General features: G+C 43.4%; 1 protein-coding gene across 2 annotated transcripts in view; it reads left to right on the top strand.

The window, feature by feature from the left end:
* Positions 1-2,656: 2,656 nt before the first annotated feature.
* FAM180A (family with sequence similarity 180 member A) overlaps positions 2,657-20,520 on the top strand; it is a 41,374-nt gene continuing 23,510 nt past the window's right edge. The window contains exon 1 of one of the 2 annotated variants that reach the window (XM_063323316.1): positions 2,657-2,742. In XM_063323316.1, coding sequence (XP_063179386.1) covers positions 2,730-2,742 — 13 coding nt within the window. In that variant the 5' untranslated portion in view covers positions 2,657-2,729. Of the gene's footprint in view, positions 2,743-13,641; positions 13,893-20,520 lie in introns of those variants that run through there. The other variant, XM_063323306.1, reaches the window with a different exon arrangement.

The following is a 20,520-nucleotide window of genomic DNA, read 5'->3' as shown; positions in this document are numbered from 1 at the left end:
AGCAGTGGGGTTATTCCTTATCTCCCATTACACCTCTGCATGCTCTCCTGACCACCTCGTTTCTACATGAGAGCACTGTAAGAGCTTTCCAGCCTCTGCAGCAACAGTTAATCCCACCACACCAGTAGAGTTGCACAGCTGTCCTACTGTGGGATCCTACAACTGGGCACCTAGTACAAACAGTTGGATGGGTCTGCTGTGATTTTTCCCAGCTCCCATCATACCTTCCTCCGTCTCTGTCGATGGCACCTACCTTCTTGCAGCCTGTAGGCCAGATGCACTTGTCTTTCCTGCACTCCAGATAGCAATACTGATGCACCCTCTTGATGCTGAACTCTTCCAGGCAGATCCACATTATTAGAGACGTAAATTCTGCTTGATGAAACCTAATATCTGAAGCCTGGTTTAAAGACAGGATGTCACAGCCGTGTGAACACAGATGTATGAAAGGGAGACATATAGATAGGCATCTTGCTTTGTATTAGGCATTTGCATGTTTCTCCAAAGTGGATATTCATAAAACCTGTATCTGTAGATAAAACCCTACCGCTGCTTTCTGTGGAGCCTGACATAATGATTTGGCTCCAAGAGAAGCCAAACTGGAAACATTTCTTCAACTGTTTACATAATCCTTTTGAGCTTTGTGAGCTTAACTAAAAGAAGTACTAAATCCAAGCCATTCTTGGTTTGGATTTTAGTACCCAAACCTCATTTAATGAGGTTTATTAAGCCTAGTTCTGCTTATCATATCTCCTATTACAGAGGCAATTAATACTGAGTGGAAACCAGGCTTCCTGCCCTGCAAAAGTTTTTTCCGTTGTCAAAAATGGTCTTTCTGTGTTAAGACAAATCCAGCACCTTTCAGAGAAAGACAGAGGTTTGAATTCACCACTTCTTTTTTTAAAGTGTTTTCACGTTGTGTAAGTAATTAATTGTTAAGAAGAAGAGAGAGGAAGGCTGTAACCAGGGTTACAACATTCTCATGGGATGTGGAGGAGCCGAGTTGGGATCCCTGCCTCAGTTAATATTGGTTTGCTTGAAGGAAATGGAGTGCTTACAATGGAGGAGCCTGAAGGACTCTCTTCTCATGTAGTCAATAGACAGATAAGGCTCTTGTCTCAGATGTGGGAGTTACAAGGACTTGAATACAAGTTTTCCATACCTTGTAGCAATGCACTGTAAGATTTCATTCATCCACTGAGGACTGAATGCTCTCTCAAGTTTGACCAAGAGTTCCCTCTGGGGCTGAGAATTGTTTCCTCCCAGAATTGGTACACACATTTTCCCATACCTCAGCAAATTCCAGTTTCATTCAACTGATGTTTTCCGAGAAGAAACTTACTTATCATACAGCTCCCTACCACCTCTAGATTACCCGAATATCATTGATTTTACTGCTTAGAAAAGGGAGACAGTCTCTTGTTTTAGCCATAGGTGCCGTAAAAGAAATGGGGTCGGTGTGGCCTGCATTACAGTTTTTTTCTATTGTGTGCTACACAAAATGTTGGAAACAATGCTAAGGGTTCAAACTCCTCTGAACTAAAGCAGCTTAGCAACAGGGAATTGTTCAGCTTACAGATAAAAGCTAGGTCTCTCTCGCTGCGGCCGTCACCATTAGTTCACTGTGGGTTTGGTGCAAATTTGGAGCTAAGGAGACTTTTCTCTGGATCTTTTGGCACTAGATAGCACAGCCCAGGATGCAAAGAGCAGCTGCTACAGCTTCTGACAAATGACAAGGGCAAGCATCAGAGAGGTAAGGTCACTGCAATGCAAATGATTCCGTACTGCCATGCTTCACAAGTAAGAAAGACAGCTTTCCCTCTCACTGAGGGAACTGCTCTAAGCAGTGCACTCTTTCCCTCCGTATGAATACACACACACATGCATATACACTTGTATGTATAGTTCTTCAAGGAAAAAAAAAAAGAAGGTGAGAATTTGCTGGTTTTTCCATTACGTTTGCTTTCAAGCTTTTGTGCCAAGCTGAGGAAGGAAGAAAGCGAGACCACTTCAGAAAGAAACCAGCCCACACCCTTCTCAGCAATGAGAAAGGTAATTTCATTCTGTTGTCACCCATGCACTGTGCCATACACAATCAAGAAGTCTTGGCAGATAAGAACACTACGCTATTAACTTTGGTGGTTTGTGGGTGCTAGACACAAGAGAGGCAGCCTTTTCTGTAAGAGATCAGAGAAAAGTAGCAGGCAGCAGCACCACAAGCTAGATTTTCCCCTGAGGGAACACGTCTGACACAACTGGCAGCTCATTTCTTCTGCCCTTGGATGTGAGCTGCTTCTGAATGCCTCCCTTGTGCTAGGGCTGGTACTGAGCTAAATGTGGGCCTGGTGCCAATGATTACAATTCCCATTAGCTGGAATATACATTAACTTGAGAGGTTGTGGACAACTCCAGCAAGGGAATAGCCTGCTGTATGCATCCATTATTTGTCTGGAGGAGAAGGAACTCTGTTGTGTGCCTGTTATTCACTCTCACAATCTGATTGTTTGGTTTTCTTTAGTTTTTTTTTTAGGAAACTGACACTATTGAAAACAGTTTTATGAAGGCGCTGGGCCAGTTTCATCACCACACTGTAGCGTTTTAGGTTGTCAAGCGACGTGGCACTGGGCGGCCGCAGCCAGCTGGGGATGAGGACATACCACAGCAACAGGCGGCTCCTCGAGCCTGGCAGGACAGCTGGGAAGTTTGCATCTACCTCTGCCCTGCCACGTATGTACACACAAGGTGAGAGGATGCCCTGTGAGCTTGAGCAGAGAGAGAGGGATCACAGCTGGGAAGAAAGTCTCTTGAAAGCTGCAATGGTTCAAAGCAGCTGTGAGCGCTCTTTTGAATCCAGGGCATTACCCATGGTTTACGGTCACCTTTGCTCCTTTATCCTTGAATGCATCTGCCATCCCGGACAGATTTTAGCTATAAGCATGAGTTGTTAAATCAATGAAGTGTCTCTCCTCCTGAAGCCTAAGATACAGTCTAGGGCTTTAAGATGCTAATCGCTTTACAGCTGTTTATCAAGAAAAATCCTGGTTCACAAGTGCGAGAAGTTGTCTTGAACAATCATCCAACACTTCATGTGTTCAGAGTATTGAGTGCTCCTTTAGTCTGTGCAGCCTAGGAGATTTAATTGGTTCTGACCTTTTCCTCTCCAACCTCTGTGTTATTTTCCGTGCAGTCTGTAAAGCTGTGTGTCTCAGCTCTTATCATTATGACCAAGTTGCTGTTTCATAAAAGGGAGCTGAGGAAAGGCCTGGAGAAGTGAGGAGCTGGTATCTGCTGCCGCTCTTGGGTGTCCTCACACCCTCCCACCACTGCAACAGATGTCTTGATTTTAAACTTGGAGAAGCTGGTCATTTTTTCGTCCCCTAAGGCTGCTAAACAAATCTGTATGCTAAATATCTCTGTTGGGTAGGTCATTTGGGAATGAATCTGGATGTGACCTGTTTGAATAAAAAAAAGGGAAAATTCCTTTCTATGTTCCCTTGTCTTTGGGGCTCAGTACAATCAGAGACACAGTATGGCGGATTGATTGAACCAGGTTCTCAGCAGAGGTGAAGGCTCATGTGTGCCTGGTATGGCACAGACAGTCTCTGGCCAAAAGATTTTACAGTCTAAAGAGATAAACAGGAGAGGAACAAAGGCAGCATTGTCTTCCCTTTTCTGCACACATGGAATCAAGGCAGAGAAAAGTCAACGGTTTACTCAGTTTTTTGCCTGAAGCCTTCATGACACAGAGAAAGAAATGGAAGCGTTCTTGAATTCCTCTCGAAGACCTTTGCCACAAAGTTTGTTTCATATATGAAAACTTTACTGCTTCAGAAAATGATGAATTGCTTCTCTGGAGGTCTGACAGCCAAACATACTGGTAGCATGGAAAAGTAACTCTTGCATCTGTGAAGATCTGCACATTCTCAGTGGATCTGAGGGGTCAGGCACACATCAGGCCTCCCACTTTTTGAGGATGTTTTGACTCCCTGCATCCTCCCTACCTGCAAACCGGTTTAAGGGGCTTATTTAGGCAACTAGAAACTAGCAATATTTCATTTTGCAGCAAAAATGCAATTGCTTTGTGAATTCTCAATGTAAAAATGCTTGATGGGGTGAGGAATGCTCATTTTGCAGAGGGGAATGTTCAGTCTACAGACAAGAGTATTTTAAGGCTCAGACTTTGCTTTGCAGGTCACCTCTTTCATCTCTCATTGCTTTGCCCATGTGGCTGCCCAAAGAGAAAGGAAGAGCAGGACTACTCTTCTCCTTCCACCTGGAGGGGATGGGTTGAGTTGTCCTCTCATCTCACTCCTTTTTTAAATCACCCGCACTCCCCTGATGAGGCCCACCAGTGCTACACTGGACTAAGCAAGTGGGAATGTCAGTGTGATAACTGGCAGAAGCAATAGGCGGAAGAAGTTTTCAGGGCAGGAACAAGTGGGATCTAACTTCCATGCTGTGATTCCCATTGACTCAAGTTTTATCTCATGCCTTTTAAAAAAGAGCCCAGCTCCGTTCAGTTCTTGTGCCTGTATGCTGATGCCATAACCTCATCCGCATCTGGTCCTCATTCTTAATCCCTCCCCTCTTCTGTCATCCTCTTTGTAAGATCCAGCCTCATCCCATTCCCGGCTGACTCTTTACGTAATGCCACTGCATTACACCCCACCTCTAATACTATCACCACATAATCCATCTTTACCACGTCTCTAATCTCTCAGTTTTATAATTATTAGCCAGAGCCTTTGCCTCCCTCTTCACCCCAGGACAATTTTCTTCCATGATTTCAACAAACTGATGAATATAGGGTCATGCTCTAAACTAAAGCATAAAATCTGTAGAAAGCTATTGCCTGGCTGTTCTTGGTAACAATTTGTTATATAAGCTTATGTTTGTCATTTGGTGTTTCTCTGCTCCAGAGATGGCATCAGTTATTGGTTTTGTATTGTCAAGCTCTGGTTTTGTTTTGTTTTGGATTTAATATTTCATGGCTATATTTTTTTTTCTGCTGAGGATTTTATCATAAAACTCCCCCTATGAACGTTCACTGCTGTCATTATTGACTTTCTAGACTGAAAGGCAGGAAATTCTCCGCATAGCTGACCTTCCTTTATGATATTAGCAGTGATTTGTGACAGAAAATTTTTGTCTGCTTCATTTCAGACCTCATCCTACAGTAGCACTGTTAACAGCATTTTCTGTTCCTTAACTGCAAGTCATGGCCTTGGTGTTTACATTGGCTTCATGCCACTGGAGCTTACATTGGCGGCCAACAGGTTGCAAAAGCAAAACTGATGGAATCTTGGAAAAATTTAATTTTCCAAAAGGCTTATGCTGCATTACCTGGCAAGGACTACATGCTTATAAGCTGGTATAAATCCGCACGGATTCTCTAAGGTAGGTGTAGCTTTAGTGATTTACATCAGCAACTGCCCTAGCAGCCACAAGGAAAATTAACAGTCCGTATTTTATAAGGTGCAGCAAGAGAAAGAATTCAGAGTCCCATCAGTGACTTTCCAAGCTAGCTTCTGCTGACTACTGTATCTCAGTGCTCCTTCAGGAGGTGAGTAGCACCACCTTGACTGGTGGAACTTGAGGCACTGAACAAAGTACCCCTTGTGCATTTTCTTGAAAAAGTTGGGAAAAAAAGTGGCATCCTTAATGTATCCTTATATAGTGCGACACACATTTGACCAACGCAGCCTTACTAGCCCATTAGTTTTATGAAGTCTTGATTTAGGAGAGACCCTGGCTCAACATTGCTGGGCTTAACTATGAACATGCTTAACTTCGCCCTGAGCTGTATTCACAGCCCTAGGTTCAGTATCTAGGCTATCATCTGTACAATGCCTGGGGAGAAAGCCTGATGTCTGAGAATGATTCACACAATCCAGGCTAAAACAAAGAGACTATCTAAGCTAGTCAAGAGGAAATACCAAGGAGAAAGGGGCATATTAAATGTTGTCTCTTTGGAGCTTAAAGCTAGTGAATTTGTCTCTGCTCAGGTTTTCATTGTAAACATGAATGCTTTCCTGAATTTTTATATCTATAATAGGAGAGGGATCTCTTCTTATCTAACTAGTGTACTCAACTAGGATCCAAGAACCTGGCTTCAAATACCTCTTCTTCCTTAGACAACTTGAACTTTCATCTTCTATGTAAGTCTGATGAATAATGAAATATCAATGGAATGTATTCTGCTTCCAAAAAAAATAAAATGGGTAGGTATTAATACCTGCATCTCATGTGTGAGTGCTGTGATCATGGCAAAAGAGTCATCCTCATATTCCTTCTCTCTGCCACAACAAATATTTAATTACCTCCTGCAGATAGTAACAGATTCAGCAACAGAGTTGAAAAACTCCATCCCAGAAGATCCTGTAATTCAGATCTTAGAGTCATCTCTTATGTTATGTATTCACATCTCCTCAGGGGAGAAAGGATCTGAGCTAGGACACCTGATAAAGCATGTGACTTCTCAAAAAAATCAAGTCACAGAGTAAAATGTGTGCTCCACCTGCTTCCTGGTTAAGTGGAAAAAAACTGAAATGTGCAACATGGGACCTGAAGAGGGACATTTGCAGCCATATACTTTTGTAAAAATTAAGGCAAGTTTCAATATTTTGTTGGAAATATGAAATAGCATGTGAGTGACTCAGTGTTTTCAAGGCAGACACAGCGAAACAAGCATTTAGGCACACAAGGAATTCAAATATCTGCAAAGCTGCATGGGCAGAATTTAAATTTTTGTTATTTAAATGTAGATCTGTAAAGTATCAGCTCAGCATCTAAGTGGTCCTGTGAATGTGAGCTCTGGCAGCTAGGTCAAGGTAGCAAGAGAGCTCGGAGGCAGAAGGACAACTAAAAGATGCCTCAAAGTCCCTTTCAAATTACAACTCCATTACACTATAGCTATGTAAGGTTCATCCTGCCTGCTGTTGCTTTGAGGCTTGGTGAGATTCTGCCATCCAAACTGCAGCTGCAGGAAGCTGCAACCTCAGCTGAGGGGCCAGCAAGAGTCATTATGGATAATGAGGTTCAAATGCCAGTAGTCCAGTTTCAAAATAACTTCTTTTATTCTCCTGGGAGGTTGTGTACAGCTTTTTTTTTTTTTTCTTCTCTCTTTGTGCTCCTAGTTATAAGGGTATTGCTTGGCCTCTTGTGGAAGCTGCTTTCTCCTTTTTGTTGATGAGCTGCTGTTGTGCCAGATCGGGGCCTTATATTTTGGGCAAAGGAATGGATCATCTCTTCATTTCTAGCCACAGTCTACCATCAAGTCATTCAGTGAATGATTCACTTTGTGTCTATGCCTCCATTTATCCAACTCTATGGTGGGAAGGAGACCAAAGCCTGTGTCATGCATCAATATTGTTCCACTGTGCTGACATACTAGCAGGCAGATGCTGCATGGCCTACAGAGCAGGGCAGGGCTCTGGCTGCGGAACAGAGTTTCTGGTGCAGAGGAACTTCCTCCACACACACACTCTATTTTCAGATTAAACCAGGGCAAAACTAAAAAATATCTGTCTGTTTCACAGAAGATTTGCAAGGGACTCTCACAATGACTGAGGCATCAGGGCAGACTGAAACCCCGCCTTGGATTTGGCAGAAGCTCATCAAAGCCAAAGCTGAACTGACATCTTGAGCTGGTATTCTCCTGTGAAAAAGAAATTAGTTTTCTTGAAAGATGCACAGGGTGCTGATCTTGGATCACCCGTTGCCTTGTTTGCCCTTCTATTCTCTTTTTAGATTATAAGTTATTTCCCACAATGAGCTACTAAAGAGGACATTGAGGCGCCTCACCTGAAGCACTGGTCACTCCAGAGCGCCACTTGGGAAATACGGGGTTTCCACACTCCCAGCCTGCTGAAGCTGTCCTTTCACCGTGACAGCATCTGTGATGGGAAGGAAGGACAGCTTTGGAGTACCACTACAAGCCCTCTGCTCTCACTGTGCATGGGCTGCAAAAAGGCAGCTGGCAGCTTCCCTGTTTGGTCTTCACCTACTTCTTTCCTCCCTGCCTTATTTCCAGGTTTCTTAAAAAGACCGTGTGGGAGTAGCAGTGTACAGATGCTCACTGACAGCATCAGGATGGAGGAATCAAGTGGAAAAGCTGCTGCCTAAGTATCCAGTCACATCACTGAGAGTTGCATAAATGTCCATTTTCACCTCAAACAGCCTGCCAGAGGCGGCAGTCAGTCACACTTTTCCTGTGCCTGAAAGGTCTTGCAGATACTGGGAGCACTGGAGGACTTGCAGCTCCAACACCTAAATTTATGAGAACTGGCAAAACATAACTGCGACAGTGTCTAGCACTACACTGATTTAGGACCTGAATATCGACCAGCCATCAGAACAGCGCTCAGCCTCCTGGCTTCAGCAGCATGGTACCCTCTCCTGCCAGATGCACCTTCAGGATGAATTCTTCACCATAAAGCTCTTCTGCTTGATACTTCCAAAGCAATCTAGGGGCATTTAATATTTATAAATAGAGAGAATTTCTACCCAGCTTCAGCATTCATTATCGTTGCAGTGATTCAAACCTCCAGCATAGGCAGAAACTGCCTTGAGCTGAAACTGAGCAACTATCTAATAAAATATAGTCATGAGATGAATAGAAGCTGTATAGTTGAAGCGCCCTGAGCATGTTTGAAAGATTTATTTCCTGGCTTCATCTGGAGGGCTTTTTAATAGGGAGGATATAACTTTCTGTGTATATATATCTATATGGGAGAGAAAAAGTTCTACAGTTTTAAGGGGGAAAAGGGGCATTTACACTTCTTGAGGAGATGCCACGGGGAAAGCATTATTTATTTTACATGGACCTGTTATATTTACAGCTGCATTTCCTGCAAGAAAACAGATGTGAGTGCATCATTCACCGTCTTAAAGGTCAAATTTGCCCTACAGTTGCAGTACACACAGAGAGGCAGCCGAAGTTGAAACATCTGAAGACTGCGCTGTGGGGCCTTGAACCACAGATGGGGAGAGTTTGTATTTGAGCTTAGATAAGGAAAAGGCTGCTAGAGAGGACTCTGTAGCCAGACTCAGATCAAGGAGAAATAAATAATAATTAAAAAAATCACATATAATGTAGCTTCACATCAACATCCCCAAGGTTTAGAAAAGAAGAGTAATCAGCAATCATTTCATGCCCTCATATCACTTTGACTTGTGTGCCAGTCTTACCACGAATCTCCTCTGTCTCTCTCAGCTGCCACTCCTCTGCTGTTCCCAGGGTGCTTGCTCCAGAGGCTGGAGGTGGAGAGGAAGATTAGGGAAGGAATCATAGAATCATAGAATCTTCATGGTTGGGAAGGACCTTTGAGATCATCAAGTACAACCATACACACGCAAAAAAAAAAAAAAAAAACCAAAAAAGAAAAAAAAGAAAAAACAAACAAACAAACCACCCCAAACAAACAACCTACAACCTCTGCCACTAGAGCATGCCCTGAATGCCAAATCTAGACGTTTCTTAAACACCTCTAGGGATGGTGACTCAACCACCTCCCTGGGCAGGCTGTTCCAGTGCCTGACCACTCTTTCAGTAAAGTAATTCTTCCTAATATCTAATCTAAACCTCCCCTGCCACAACTTCAGGCCATTTCCTCTGGTCCTGTCATTATTCACCTGGGAGAAGAGGCCAACACCCACCTCTCTACAACATCCTTTCAGGTAGCTGTAGAGGGCAATGAGGTCTCCACTCAGCCTCCTCTTCTCCAAGCTAAACATGCCCAGCTCCCTCAGCCTCTCCTCATATGACCTGGTCTCCAGACCCCTCACCAGCTTGGTAGCTCTCCTCTGGACACGCTCCAGCACTTCAATGTCCCTCTTGTACAGAGGGGCCCAGAACTGAACACAGCACTCAAGGTGAGGCCTCACCAGTGCCGAGTACAGAGGCACCATCACTTCCCTGCTCCTGCTGGCCACGCTATTCCTGATACAAACCAGGATGCTGTTGGCCTTCTTGGCCACCTGGGCACACTGCTGGCTTATGTTAAGCTGGCCTTCCACCAGCACCCCCATGTCCTTTTCTGCTGGGCAGCTTTCCAGCCACTCTTCCCCAAGCCTGTAGCGTTGCTTGGGATTGTTGTGACCGAAATGCAGGACCCGGCACTTGGCCTTATTAAACCTCATACAGTTGGCCTTGGCCCGTCGATCCAGCCTGACCAGGTCCCTCTGTAGAGCTTTCCTACCCTCAAGCAGATCAACTCTCCCACCTAGTTTGGTGTCATCTGCAAACTTACTGAGGGTGCACTCAATCCCCTCATCCAGATCATTGATAAAGATATTAAACAAAAGCGGCCCCAAAACTGAGCCCTGAGGGACACCACTGGTGACGGGCCGCCAAGAGGATTTCACCCCATTAATCACAACTCTCTGGGCACGGCCATATAGCCAGTTTTTAACCCAGCGAAGAGTACACTTGTCTATGCCATGATTCGCCAGCTTCTCCAGGAGAATGCTGTGGGGGACAGTGTCAAAGGCCTTACTAAAGTCCAGATAGACAACGACCACAGCCTTCCCCGCATCCAGAAGGTGGGTCACATGGTCATAGAAAGAGATCAGGTTGGTTAAGCAGGACCTCCCTTTCCTAAACCCATACTGGCTGGCCCTGATCCCTTGGCTGCCCTGCACTTGCTGTGAGAGCTCACTCAAGATGATCCTCTCCATGATCTTTCCTGGTACTGAGGCCAGGCTGACAGGCCTGTAGTTCCCCGGATCCTCCTTCTGACCCTTCTTGTAGATGGGCGTCACATTAGCCAACCTCCAGTCATCTGGTACCTCCCCTGTTGACCAGGATTGTTGATAAATGATGGAGAGAGGCTTGGTGAGCTCTCCCGCCAGCTCCCTGAGTACTCTTGGATCAATCCCATCCGGCCCCATAGACTTATGTATGTCTAGGTGCAGAAACAGATCATTGACTGCTTCCTCCTGGATTATGGGTGGGTTGTTCTGCTCTCCATCCTTATCTTCCCGCTCAGGAGGCTGAACACCCTGGCAATAGCTGGTCTGACTATTGAAGACGGAGGCAAAGAAGGCATTAAGCATCTCAGCCTTCACGTCGTCATTGGTTGCAACTTTCCCCCCCACATCCAGTAAGAGATGGAGATTCTCCCTGGCTCTTTTTGTTGATGTATTTATAAAAACTTTTTTTGTTGTCCTTAATGTTAGTGGCCAAGTTGAGCTCCAGTTGGGCTTCTGCCTGTCTAATTTTCTCTCTGTATAACCTAACGAGATCTCTGTACTCCTCCTGAGTTGCCTGTCCCTTCTTCCAAAGGTAGTAAACACTCCTTTTATTCCTAAGTCCCATCAGAAGTTCCTTATTCATCCAGACTGGCCATTTTCCCCGCCCTTTAGACTTGTGAGAAAGTTCCTGGCGTTCTTCTCCTTTCCATTTCTAGGCTGGATATATAAAGCAGTGACAATGAACGAGCAGAGGAAGTGTCCTGTTGCTGGCAGCCAGGAGGCAGAGCCATCTTTCTGCAAAATAGTTCCAATTCTGGTTTAGAGGGAAACAGAGCCTGTCTGGCATCCTTCATCCTCTCTTATCAGCGGCTATTTCTTCAGATGTAAACAATGAAATGATACAGCACCTCAGAAGAGCTTCCACCACTGAAAATGCATTCCTTTGTTACCCCACAGGATTTTAAGTTTTCTCATAATTTTCTTTCATTTTTCAAGCCTGGGATGCACATCCTAAGTGCTGCGTGTCCCTTGCCTACCTCTCATTGAAACATCTTGTTCATAGACCCTGATGACATTAAGATTGTCATGCCAGGGTAGCTAGGCTGATGCAGTTAAGTTAGTGAAGCCATCTATACCCACTGTGTTCGCTTGCTAGAAGGTTTTCACTAAGATGGTTTACTAAATTAAAGTGTATTTCCTCAAGCCATACCTACTGGTTGAAATCTCTCTTGTAGGAAAAAACATACCACAATGTTTTTTCCTTAGTGGTTGGCAGATCATTACTCCCTTAATATGGTGCAACTTGCACCTTCTTGATGCAAATCATCTTGATGCACAACGTCTCAGAATTGTCCACGCTGACGACTGGATCCACCTCCTCCAGAGAGCAACTCATCCTGTCCTAAGTGACTTATCTGAGCTTGGTAGGAATAATCATCCTCTTGTGTTACCCCTCTTTCTCTCTCCCCTTCTCTAGGGAACGTAAAACTGGTTTACTCCAGTTCCATAATTTCCAGACAGACACATATGAGTGAACCCACTCCTAGCTTTAACCTGGCATCCAGGCCCATCCCTAATATGTTATGGTAAAAAGAAGAGTATATAGTGAGCGAGTTAGCCACCCTCTGCTTGAATTATATCTTTTGTCATCTCCTTGGCATGTAAAATACTGTCTTACATTCATGTGCTGTTCATATGGGAGTAACCTGAGGGAGTATGAGCATAGGAAAATTTGTACGTGTAGGAAAAGAAGTGGAGTTGCCTTAAGCAAGACAACCTTATTTGACCCTCCTCCTTCCTTTACAGCTGGTGTTACTTGAAGCTGGGACAGAAAAGAATGAAGGGACTGAGGCTAAGGCCAGACTTTGGCATGAGGCAGACAGGAGCTGAACAGGTTTTCTCCACGCCTTCCTGCCAGTGCCCATTAATCCCGAGCCACAGTGCCCTCTGTCATTCCAGCTCTTGGTCCTTTCCCTTAATTCTTCTATTTATACCTTCTGAGCTGGAGTCTCCTTTCTTATGTGCCAGTTTTACACCAGTGTAAATTCATGGATGTCTGTGGGTTTGTTCCTGGCTATAAAAGAAGAAAATTAGACAGATGACTTCTAGGCACCAAATGGACTATGTCCTATCCCTCGATTCTGCTAAATACTTCTTGTGTTCCTATTTTTCATTGTTCTTTTCCAACACACAGCAACCTGCTGTTATTCCAGTGCTGTATTCCCACAAAGCACCTCACAGTGGTCCCCAGCCCTGTCCTGACACTGCTGTTGAAGCTGTGCCAGGGACAGTACATACCTGCAGCCTCCTCCATGCTAGGATAAACGCTTCCAATGTCAGCAAGGAGATGCCAATCAGTAGCCTTTTTGTTTAGCATCGCCGCTCCACATTCAGCCTGGCTATTGTAGATTGTCCTTAGGATTACTTCACGTTCCCCACAGTACTGTTGAAGAGAGCCAGTTAAGGATTTGGACCTTCCTGTTCTCTGCATTGGCCAAATGGAGGAAAAGGCCAGGACTTGTCTTGCAGAACTGAAGTCTAAGCGCTGCATTATATGTTCTTAATAAAGGAGTGATTATATGAATCACAGTAGCAAAATGTTCTTGCAGAACACATGCCCCACTCCCTGACTTAAGCGTCCAAGGGCAGCTGTACATCATTCCAGAGGAGGCTTTCGCCTTAGACATGAGTTAGCGTATAGCCCACTGCATTACAAAGGAGTAGCTACAGAGCTGGGATTCAAGTGTGTCTTTTAATGAAGTTACTTGTGGCTGTTTATTGGGCAAAAATAAATTCCAATTGGCCCATATAACAAATGAAACTCAACTACAAAAATGTAATGATATTTATTCACACAGCTGCCAGCAAACTCACATGCACCATGAGTCATTCCAGATGTGGATAAAAACAAAGTCTGTCTGTGAAAGTAAGTTTCCTGATCCCGAGGAGACTTGGTTTGGGAGAGGAGCCGCACACTGACTTCAGCTGTACCCAGAAGGACAGACAGGTTCTCCTTCAAAGGGGGAGGGGGAGAGGAAAAGCCATTTATTTATTCCTGAAAAGAAAGCAGGTAGGAAATTGAAAAGCTAATATACAGTTAGACATACTTATTTTAAAGAGAAGGATGCTTTGGAAGACTTTGCTGCTGCTGCTGTTCTATTACAGTGCTCATGCCACTGTGACCCACAGATGGAGCAGAGGTAAGATTTAAGCATGAAAAACTATTTAAGAGAAAACTTTGAGTTGTTAGATTTGGTCTGAAATTATGTTGTATTATACATATATGTACATATATATACAGTTTCTCCCTCCAAACTCTGGAATTCTTTTTCTGCATTAAACAAGAGGTCAACTAAATAATTATATAGACTAATAGAAAAATACACATGCATAAATGCATAAAAGTAAAATTATATATTTATTCTATTATAATACAAATATATATATATAAAAAATATCCCAAGAAACAAAACTACATTCTTTTCTCACTTTTTCCTTTCTCTCTCCTTCTCCTTTTTCTCCCACATTAACAAAAATGACAGGTCATGAAACTTTAAAGCAAAATCCTTTGCAGTCACAGGTGGCATAGTCTTCTGCTCCACCAAGCAGATACCTGGTAATAGTAAACACAACAATGCCTGGAATGTGTGTGAGGTGCCTAGGAGTGCCTAAGACCCTACCCTGACAGACTGGTACATACAACATAGCGCAAACTACGTGAGGTGTTATCAGGCTTCAGCTGCCAATATGGCAATATATAGTTGTGACATATTTGTATTCAAGCGTGTGACAGTAACATATGAAATGGTTTGGGACTATTGGATTGCATAGGAGATAGTTGCTTAAAAGCTAGTGATGATGTCCTTACCCTTTTTTGTTTTATTCTCTCCTCCGGTATTTGGCACGGGTTCAGTAGCTGCTGGAAATGGAGAAAGGAAACACCTCCCAAAAGATTTCTTTGGTTCTGAAATTGAGATTCACAGATATTTAAAGGAACCGGAGTCTGCTAAAAAAATCAAGCATTCAGATGCTCCCCTCCCCACCCCAAACTCCCATGTCTTCTTCATTATAGCTGGTTTCTTTCTATTGTGCTGTTTGGGTTTAGTTTTGATTTTGTAGGGGATGCAATGGCTGAATGAAGCAATGAAGAGCTATGCAATTCTGTTAAAGCTGTATGAATGTTCAACTGTTCCTTAAAGTTAGTGGGGACTCACTGACAGGGCATTGACCTGGGACTCAGAATGGCAGGTTCTTTCCCCACCTTTTCCATCAGCCTCTTGGATCATACTGGATGGAGTCATTATACCTGTCTGTACCTTACTTTTCTCGTACTGTATAATAGAGGTAATGACAGCAGTTGTCATCACAAAATCCCTTAATTCAGTAGATAAGTGTTTGTCTTTCCAGGGATGACACATAAAAAAGTGAGGAAATCAGTACTAGATCTGCATATATGAAAAGAAAAGCAACCCTACCTTTTGGAAGAATGAGATCATCTTACCTATGAAATGGAAAAAGCAAAAGGAAAGGGGTTCATTTCCAAGGAATAATCACTATGCAATTTACAGATGTTATTCACTTCTGCTAACATGCTAATTTTAATTAAACAACACCACCACAACCATAAAAGGAATCCATGCAACTATTAACATCCAATTTTAATCACCATGAATATTTAAAGGAAAACATCAGAACTCTATTGTGCCTTTTGGGAAAGCAGATTGTTTTCAAGCTGGAAGCTCTAGAGCTATTTTTTTGATACTTCTGAGGGAAGAGAAGATACATTCCCTGTTGTGATAAGGAGTTCAGTTCTCACAAATACTGTATACAGACAGCTGCTGAGGAGGAAACCAGATTTCTTCTCTGCAGCTGCTGGGACTATTCAATGCCAAATATGTTTTAAAGGCATGACTCCCTCAATGATAGCTACTTCAGAGACCCCCGAGTCCCCTAAACTATCTATGTGTCAGCCCAACCAATCCCATCCTGATCTGCAGTATCTAGAGGGCCAAAGCACTGTCCTAATTTTTGAACTGCTTAGAAACCTAAGAAGAAATTTGAGTACCAAGGCTCGACACACCCTTTTGCAGACTCAGAGCTCTTCCCTCTCTCCACAAACGACAACTGACTCTCGTCTGGGTTAAACCTCAGTCACTTAAGTCTTATCCAACTCCTGATCTGAATTTTGCAACGGAAAAGCAAAGACAGATCAGCATCTGGTCTGATGGAAATGGAAGACAGATCTGCATATCATCTCCATGTTGACTAGTAGACCAGACTGTTTACAAAACAGTAGGATAAAGGATCCTGTTTTAGTTACCAACAGTTGTTGTTTGCAATAGAAATGAGCAGTCAACATTGGATAAAACAAGGTCTAGCTTTACCATTTTTTCCCTCGGGGGCACTGGGGCAGCCTTGGATGCCCAGCCCTTGTAACCAAGTATTTAAGCTTTGGCTCAAGAAAAAAGTCAGGTGTGAGGAAAGATGAACATACTTGTGCTGACTGGTGAGTGGGAACTCCAGATTGCCACCTCCCTTTTCCCTTTGTTTTTTTTTTTTTGCTTTTACAAGCACCAGTGAATGGGGAGGAAAAAAAAAAAAAAAGCAGCAGTTCTGGCAGGAAAACTGATTGGGTCTTTTGTTTGTTTTCTTTTTTTTTTTTTACTTCCTCAGCCATTTGCATTAAAAGTCTCACACACTCCTCATCCTGCTTAGATCCAGCTGTGGACATTGGTTCAGAAGTCACAGGCAAATCTTGGTCCCTAGGATGGACATGTTCAGAATAACACAGAAAAGATCCTTACTGGTGATGAAATAATTTACTCATCATGACCTCAGGTTTCCTTGAGCCTCTTGTAGGCTTAACTGTATGGTATTACCCTCTCAGATTTTACGAAGCACCTGTCTAGGGAGAAAAGGTAGTTGGGTCTTTACTGAGGGATATTCCCTATGTGATGTTAGAGATGGGGTCGTAATAATTTCTGAAGGTCCCAAATAAGAATCCCAGATCTTAAGAGAAGTTTTTGCTGGACAAATCAAGGAACAAATCATGTTCTTTCACAACAAAGATAAAAAAAACCCAAACATGCAGCTGAGGTAACCGGAGACGGTGCCACCACTTGACACTCAGTTGTTTTCATCAAACCGCTCTAACAAGTACCGATACATTGGAGAGCAGAAGTTAGCTTCAGATCTACATTATAAGAATTTCCTGTTCCCTGAGGAAACCTTATTATCTCGTTTCATCTCAGCTGGCTGTAGTTTGTTTTCTGTAAGGCCTTCCTGATTCAAATAAACAGCACACAAACAGTAGCATGCTTGCTACGTGCTCACTCAGGGAGTGAAGATGCAGTATGATCTCTTGTGGTTGTGGCTTCTTGGACAGTGGGGAAGCAGATGCAATGGTAAGTTTGCCCCTTAGTGGAGGGTGGAAAAGGAGATGTTGAAAAACACAAAATAAGAAGGTAAAACTCTCTTCACCCATTGGAGAGAAAAGGATATATTAGTTATATTAGCACCACCAAGGTTTCACACATTTGGGGAATGGCTGTGCTGTGCCTTCTAGGCCTCAAAAGCAGTATTACAGTCACATCCAGGTCTATTTGGTCCATATGCATTATTTTGCACTCAGTCCGTAGTGCTTGGTGAAAGTCAAATGTTTTTTCCATAACAGCAAGGGAACAGTTTGTTCTCCTTAGAGGCTTTCTGCAGAAGGAATTACCTGGGAGAACAGCAGGCCTGTCCCCCTTGATTTTCCCACAACAGTGCAAACTTTTACTATTTGCTCTAGTGTTGTGGCAACTGAGTTGGTGAGTTTGATGGAGCAGCTGCTACATGAGCAACTTTTGCGGGCTGCTTCTGCTTGTGGGCTTAGCTGCAGGAGGCTGGCAGCTCTCCAGTGCCAGGAGAGGGAGGACTGTGTAGAAGAGAAAGAGATACTGGCTGTTGCTAGAAAGCCAGCCAGTCCTTTTATAAGGAAGCAGTGTTTGACATATTCTGTACTCTGTGATCATTTGCTATGTACCAGGTTGCTGTTGATCTTGCCATGTGGGCAAAGGCTGAGTGCCTTGGAGATCAGGGCATCCCCATGTCTTTTGACCTTATTTGCCTTTCTTCCCTCCCACCCCTCATATTGCATCCTTACAGCCAGGCGCTCCCTTCTTGAGCAACTTCTGGGATTCCACCGCTGACAGCAACATTTGTTTGACATGTTTTACTTGGACAGCACAAGCAAAGTGAATGTGGCCTGAACACAGCATGTAATTAGAACACAAATGGTCCAACACATATACATAGATATGCTCAGCAGGCCTTGAGTATACCAGGTTATGGTCTTATTTAGGACATGCTGAGATTTCCAAAGGTCTGGTCCAAGGGTAAAAAGAAGTTACACCAGATGGACCAGCCACAAGAATTTTTTAAAATGCAACATCTATTCAACTTCCTCTGATTTCCATAAAGCCATTGTTATCCAATTCTTAAAATATATATTCCACGTAAAACAATGACAGATATGAAATGTTATAAAACACAGCCAAGTCTGTCTAAGCCTGGATGTGTAAAGAATGTTTCTTCTTACAGAGAAAATGCAATATTTCCCTTTTCTCTGGTTCCCAACTGATCACTTGGAAAATTGCCTCAACTGTCCTAACTTACTTGCTTGCTGGACCCATTCCAGTGACCTGCCTGGAGCTGCAAAAGGCTTGATCAATCTTCTGCAGAGGTTTTTACCACTTGCCCCGAGTCTGTTCCATAAGTCTGTATCAGTTGCTGGGAATGCATGTTTGTAGGACGGAGTCTCCTGATCTGAGGGTTTATTTGCCTGATGCGAATTATTACCGCACCAAATATCACAACTGTACCCGTAAAGAGGGGGAGGCACTGTCTGAAGGGCAGTCTGGGATTAAAATTCAGAGGAATTAGCTTTGCAGCTGGATGACCTGAAGAAGACAATTTATATATGTATGTTTTTACTTTCTGAATTCCTTTGCAAAGAGCTGTATAAAAAATGAGTATAAATGTACTTCATAGACCTAAAAATAGATCCTTAAAAAACAAATTGTCCTACACTGTAGGTAGTAGGAAAGAAGCATTAGAAGAATAATTTCTGCCTTTTAAGAATTAGAAGAAAGCAAAGACAAAAACAGATTTTCAAGCAGGTCTGGAAAATATTTGACAATTAATGAAGTAAGGAGGCAACTAGGATATCTGCATGGCACAATGGTGTGTGGAGCAGAGTTCACAGACCCAGGTCCGAGGCAAGCTGCCTGCCTTGCACACCACAGGACAGTGCAGGGACTGTAGCTGGTGTCCCAGCAGGGTGGTAGTCACTAGCATGGCGTGGGCCCAAGGGAAGGAGCTCTGCCTTTCAACAGGGATCACCTGGTTGGACCCAGTGCCGCACTGATATGGCCACACTGCTGCTGGGTCTGACATCTCCGCCCTGTGCTTTGCTGTGTAGCGCAGATGTGGCCATCCCATTCCTTGTGGCAGATCCCTTGGACATCAGCTGTGGTGACCGTGTGAAATATTAAACAAAGCACTATTGCAGGAAGAGAAGGGAGAGGACTGAAGAAGGGGCTGAAAAGGGATTAGTTATTACTACCCAGGAAAGCTGCGCAGTGTTGCGAAAGGTAGCTAGAATATAACGGTCTCTGAATGGATTTAACCTGCATAGGATAAATATCCAATAGGGTAGGGCTGTGACAGTAATCAAAATCCTTTCTAGCATGTCCCAATTCCCCAAATGCTCCTTTAGGGGCAGACTTAATTAATTTAACCTTCATGGAGGATGATCCCTGAATCAGAATTCACAGTGGGTACTTGAAACTGAAAGACGTACAAAGGATGCTTAAAAAAATCAAAGTTTATAATCTCTTCTAGGGCAATGATGTGATGAGATCAGAAGGAGGATAGATTATAGAAGCTTCCACATTTTAGTTTAGATCACAGATGGATATTGTACTCTATAAAAACAGTCATGCTGTTAGCAAGGAAGGATCTAAGTGATTCTGAGGTTCTTTTCACCACAGGAAGCAGCCAAAAAATGGCTAAAGCTTACAGCTCATACAGTTGTAAACTGGTTGACACAATCAAAAGTTAAGAGAAAGGAGCTAGGCAATTTTGAGGAAATCTGGGTAAGGAACAAGAGGAAGACACATGAGGTGAAGTTGTTTTCTCTTTGGTATGTACTAGACAAAGTGAGAACTATGAGCTAAAATTAACACCAGTAGAATTTTCTCACTGATCCCAGTGATTTTCTCACTGATTCCAGTAACGAGGACTAGCAAGTCAGTAAGACATTTGCTGACACTTTAGTCATTTTTTTTTCAGCTTCCTGCATGCTGTAGTGTCCCATCTATTTGCCTCAGTCCCAGGTATAGAACCGTCATGGGACCCAGATCAGTTTGCACAAGGGTCCTCATGTCCAAACCAAAGTCCAGTTCTGAAGAACCTCCTGCCATTCAAATCCCTCCTTACACTGTCACATGGAAAGAGCTCCCTTGACCTTACCTTTAACCTCCGCCTCACTGATCTTGTTGCATGCTGTTAAGCCAATGTTCCCTTCTATAGGTGAAGCAGCTCCGTTACGAATGAAATAACTCATGTACACATGCAAAGACTGTAGAGCACTCTGAGTCCCATCCTGATTATCTTATACTCGACTGCTGGTACCTGGCATTATGCAAACACACAGAGTAAAAAAAATAAAATTTAAAAAAAAAAAAAATCTTTCCTCCTCCAAAGAACTTCCAGTGTAATTAAGGAGAGGAAACGTTAGCATCCCTTTTCGTTGTGAGGCACAGAGTAATTAAATCATTTGCCCCA

This window comes from Chroicocephalus ridibundus, chromosome 1 (genome assembly GCF_963924245.1).
Source record: "Chroicocephalus ridibundus chromosome 1, bChrRid1.1, whole genome shotgun sequence".
In the NCBI taxonomy this organism is placed as follows: Eukaryota; Metazoa; Chordata; class Aves; order Charadriiformes; family Laridae; genus Chroicocephalus; species Chroicocephalus ridibundus.
Note: the sequence above shows the minus strand (reverse complement) of the source record. Positions and strands in the feature narration are given on the sequence as shown.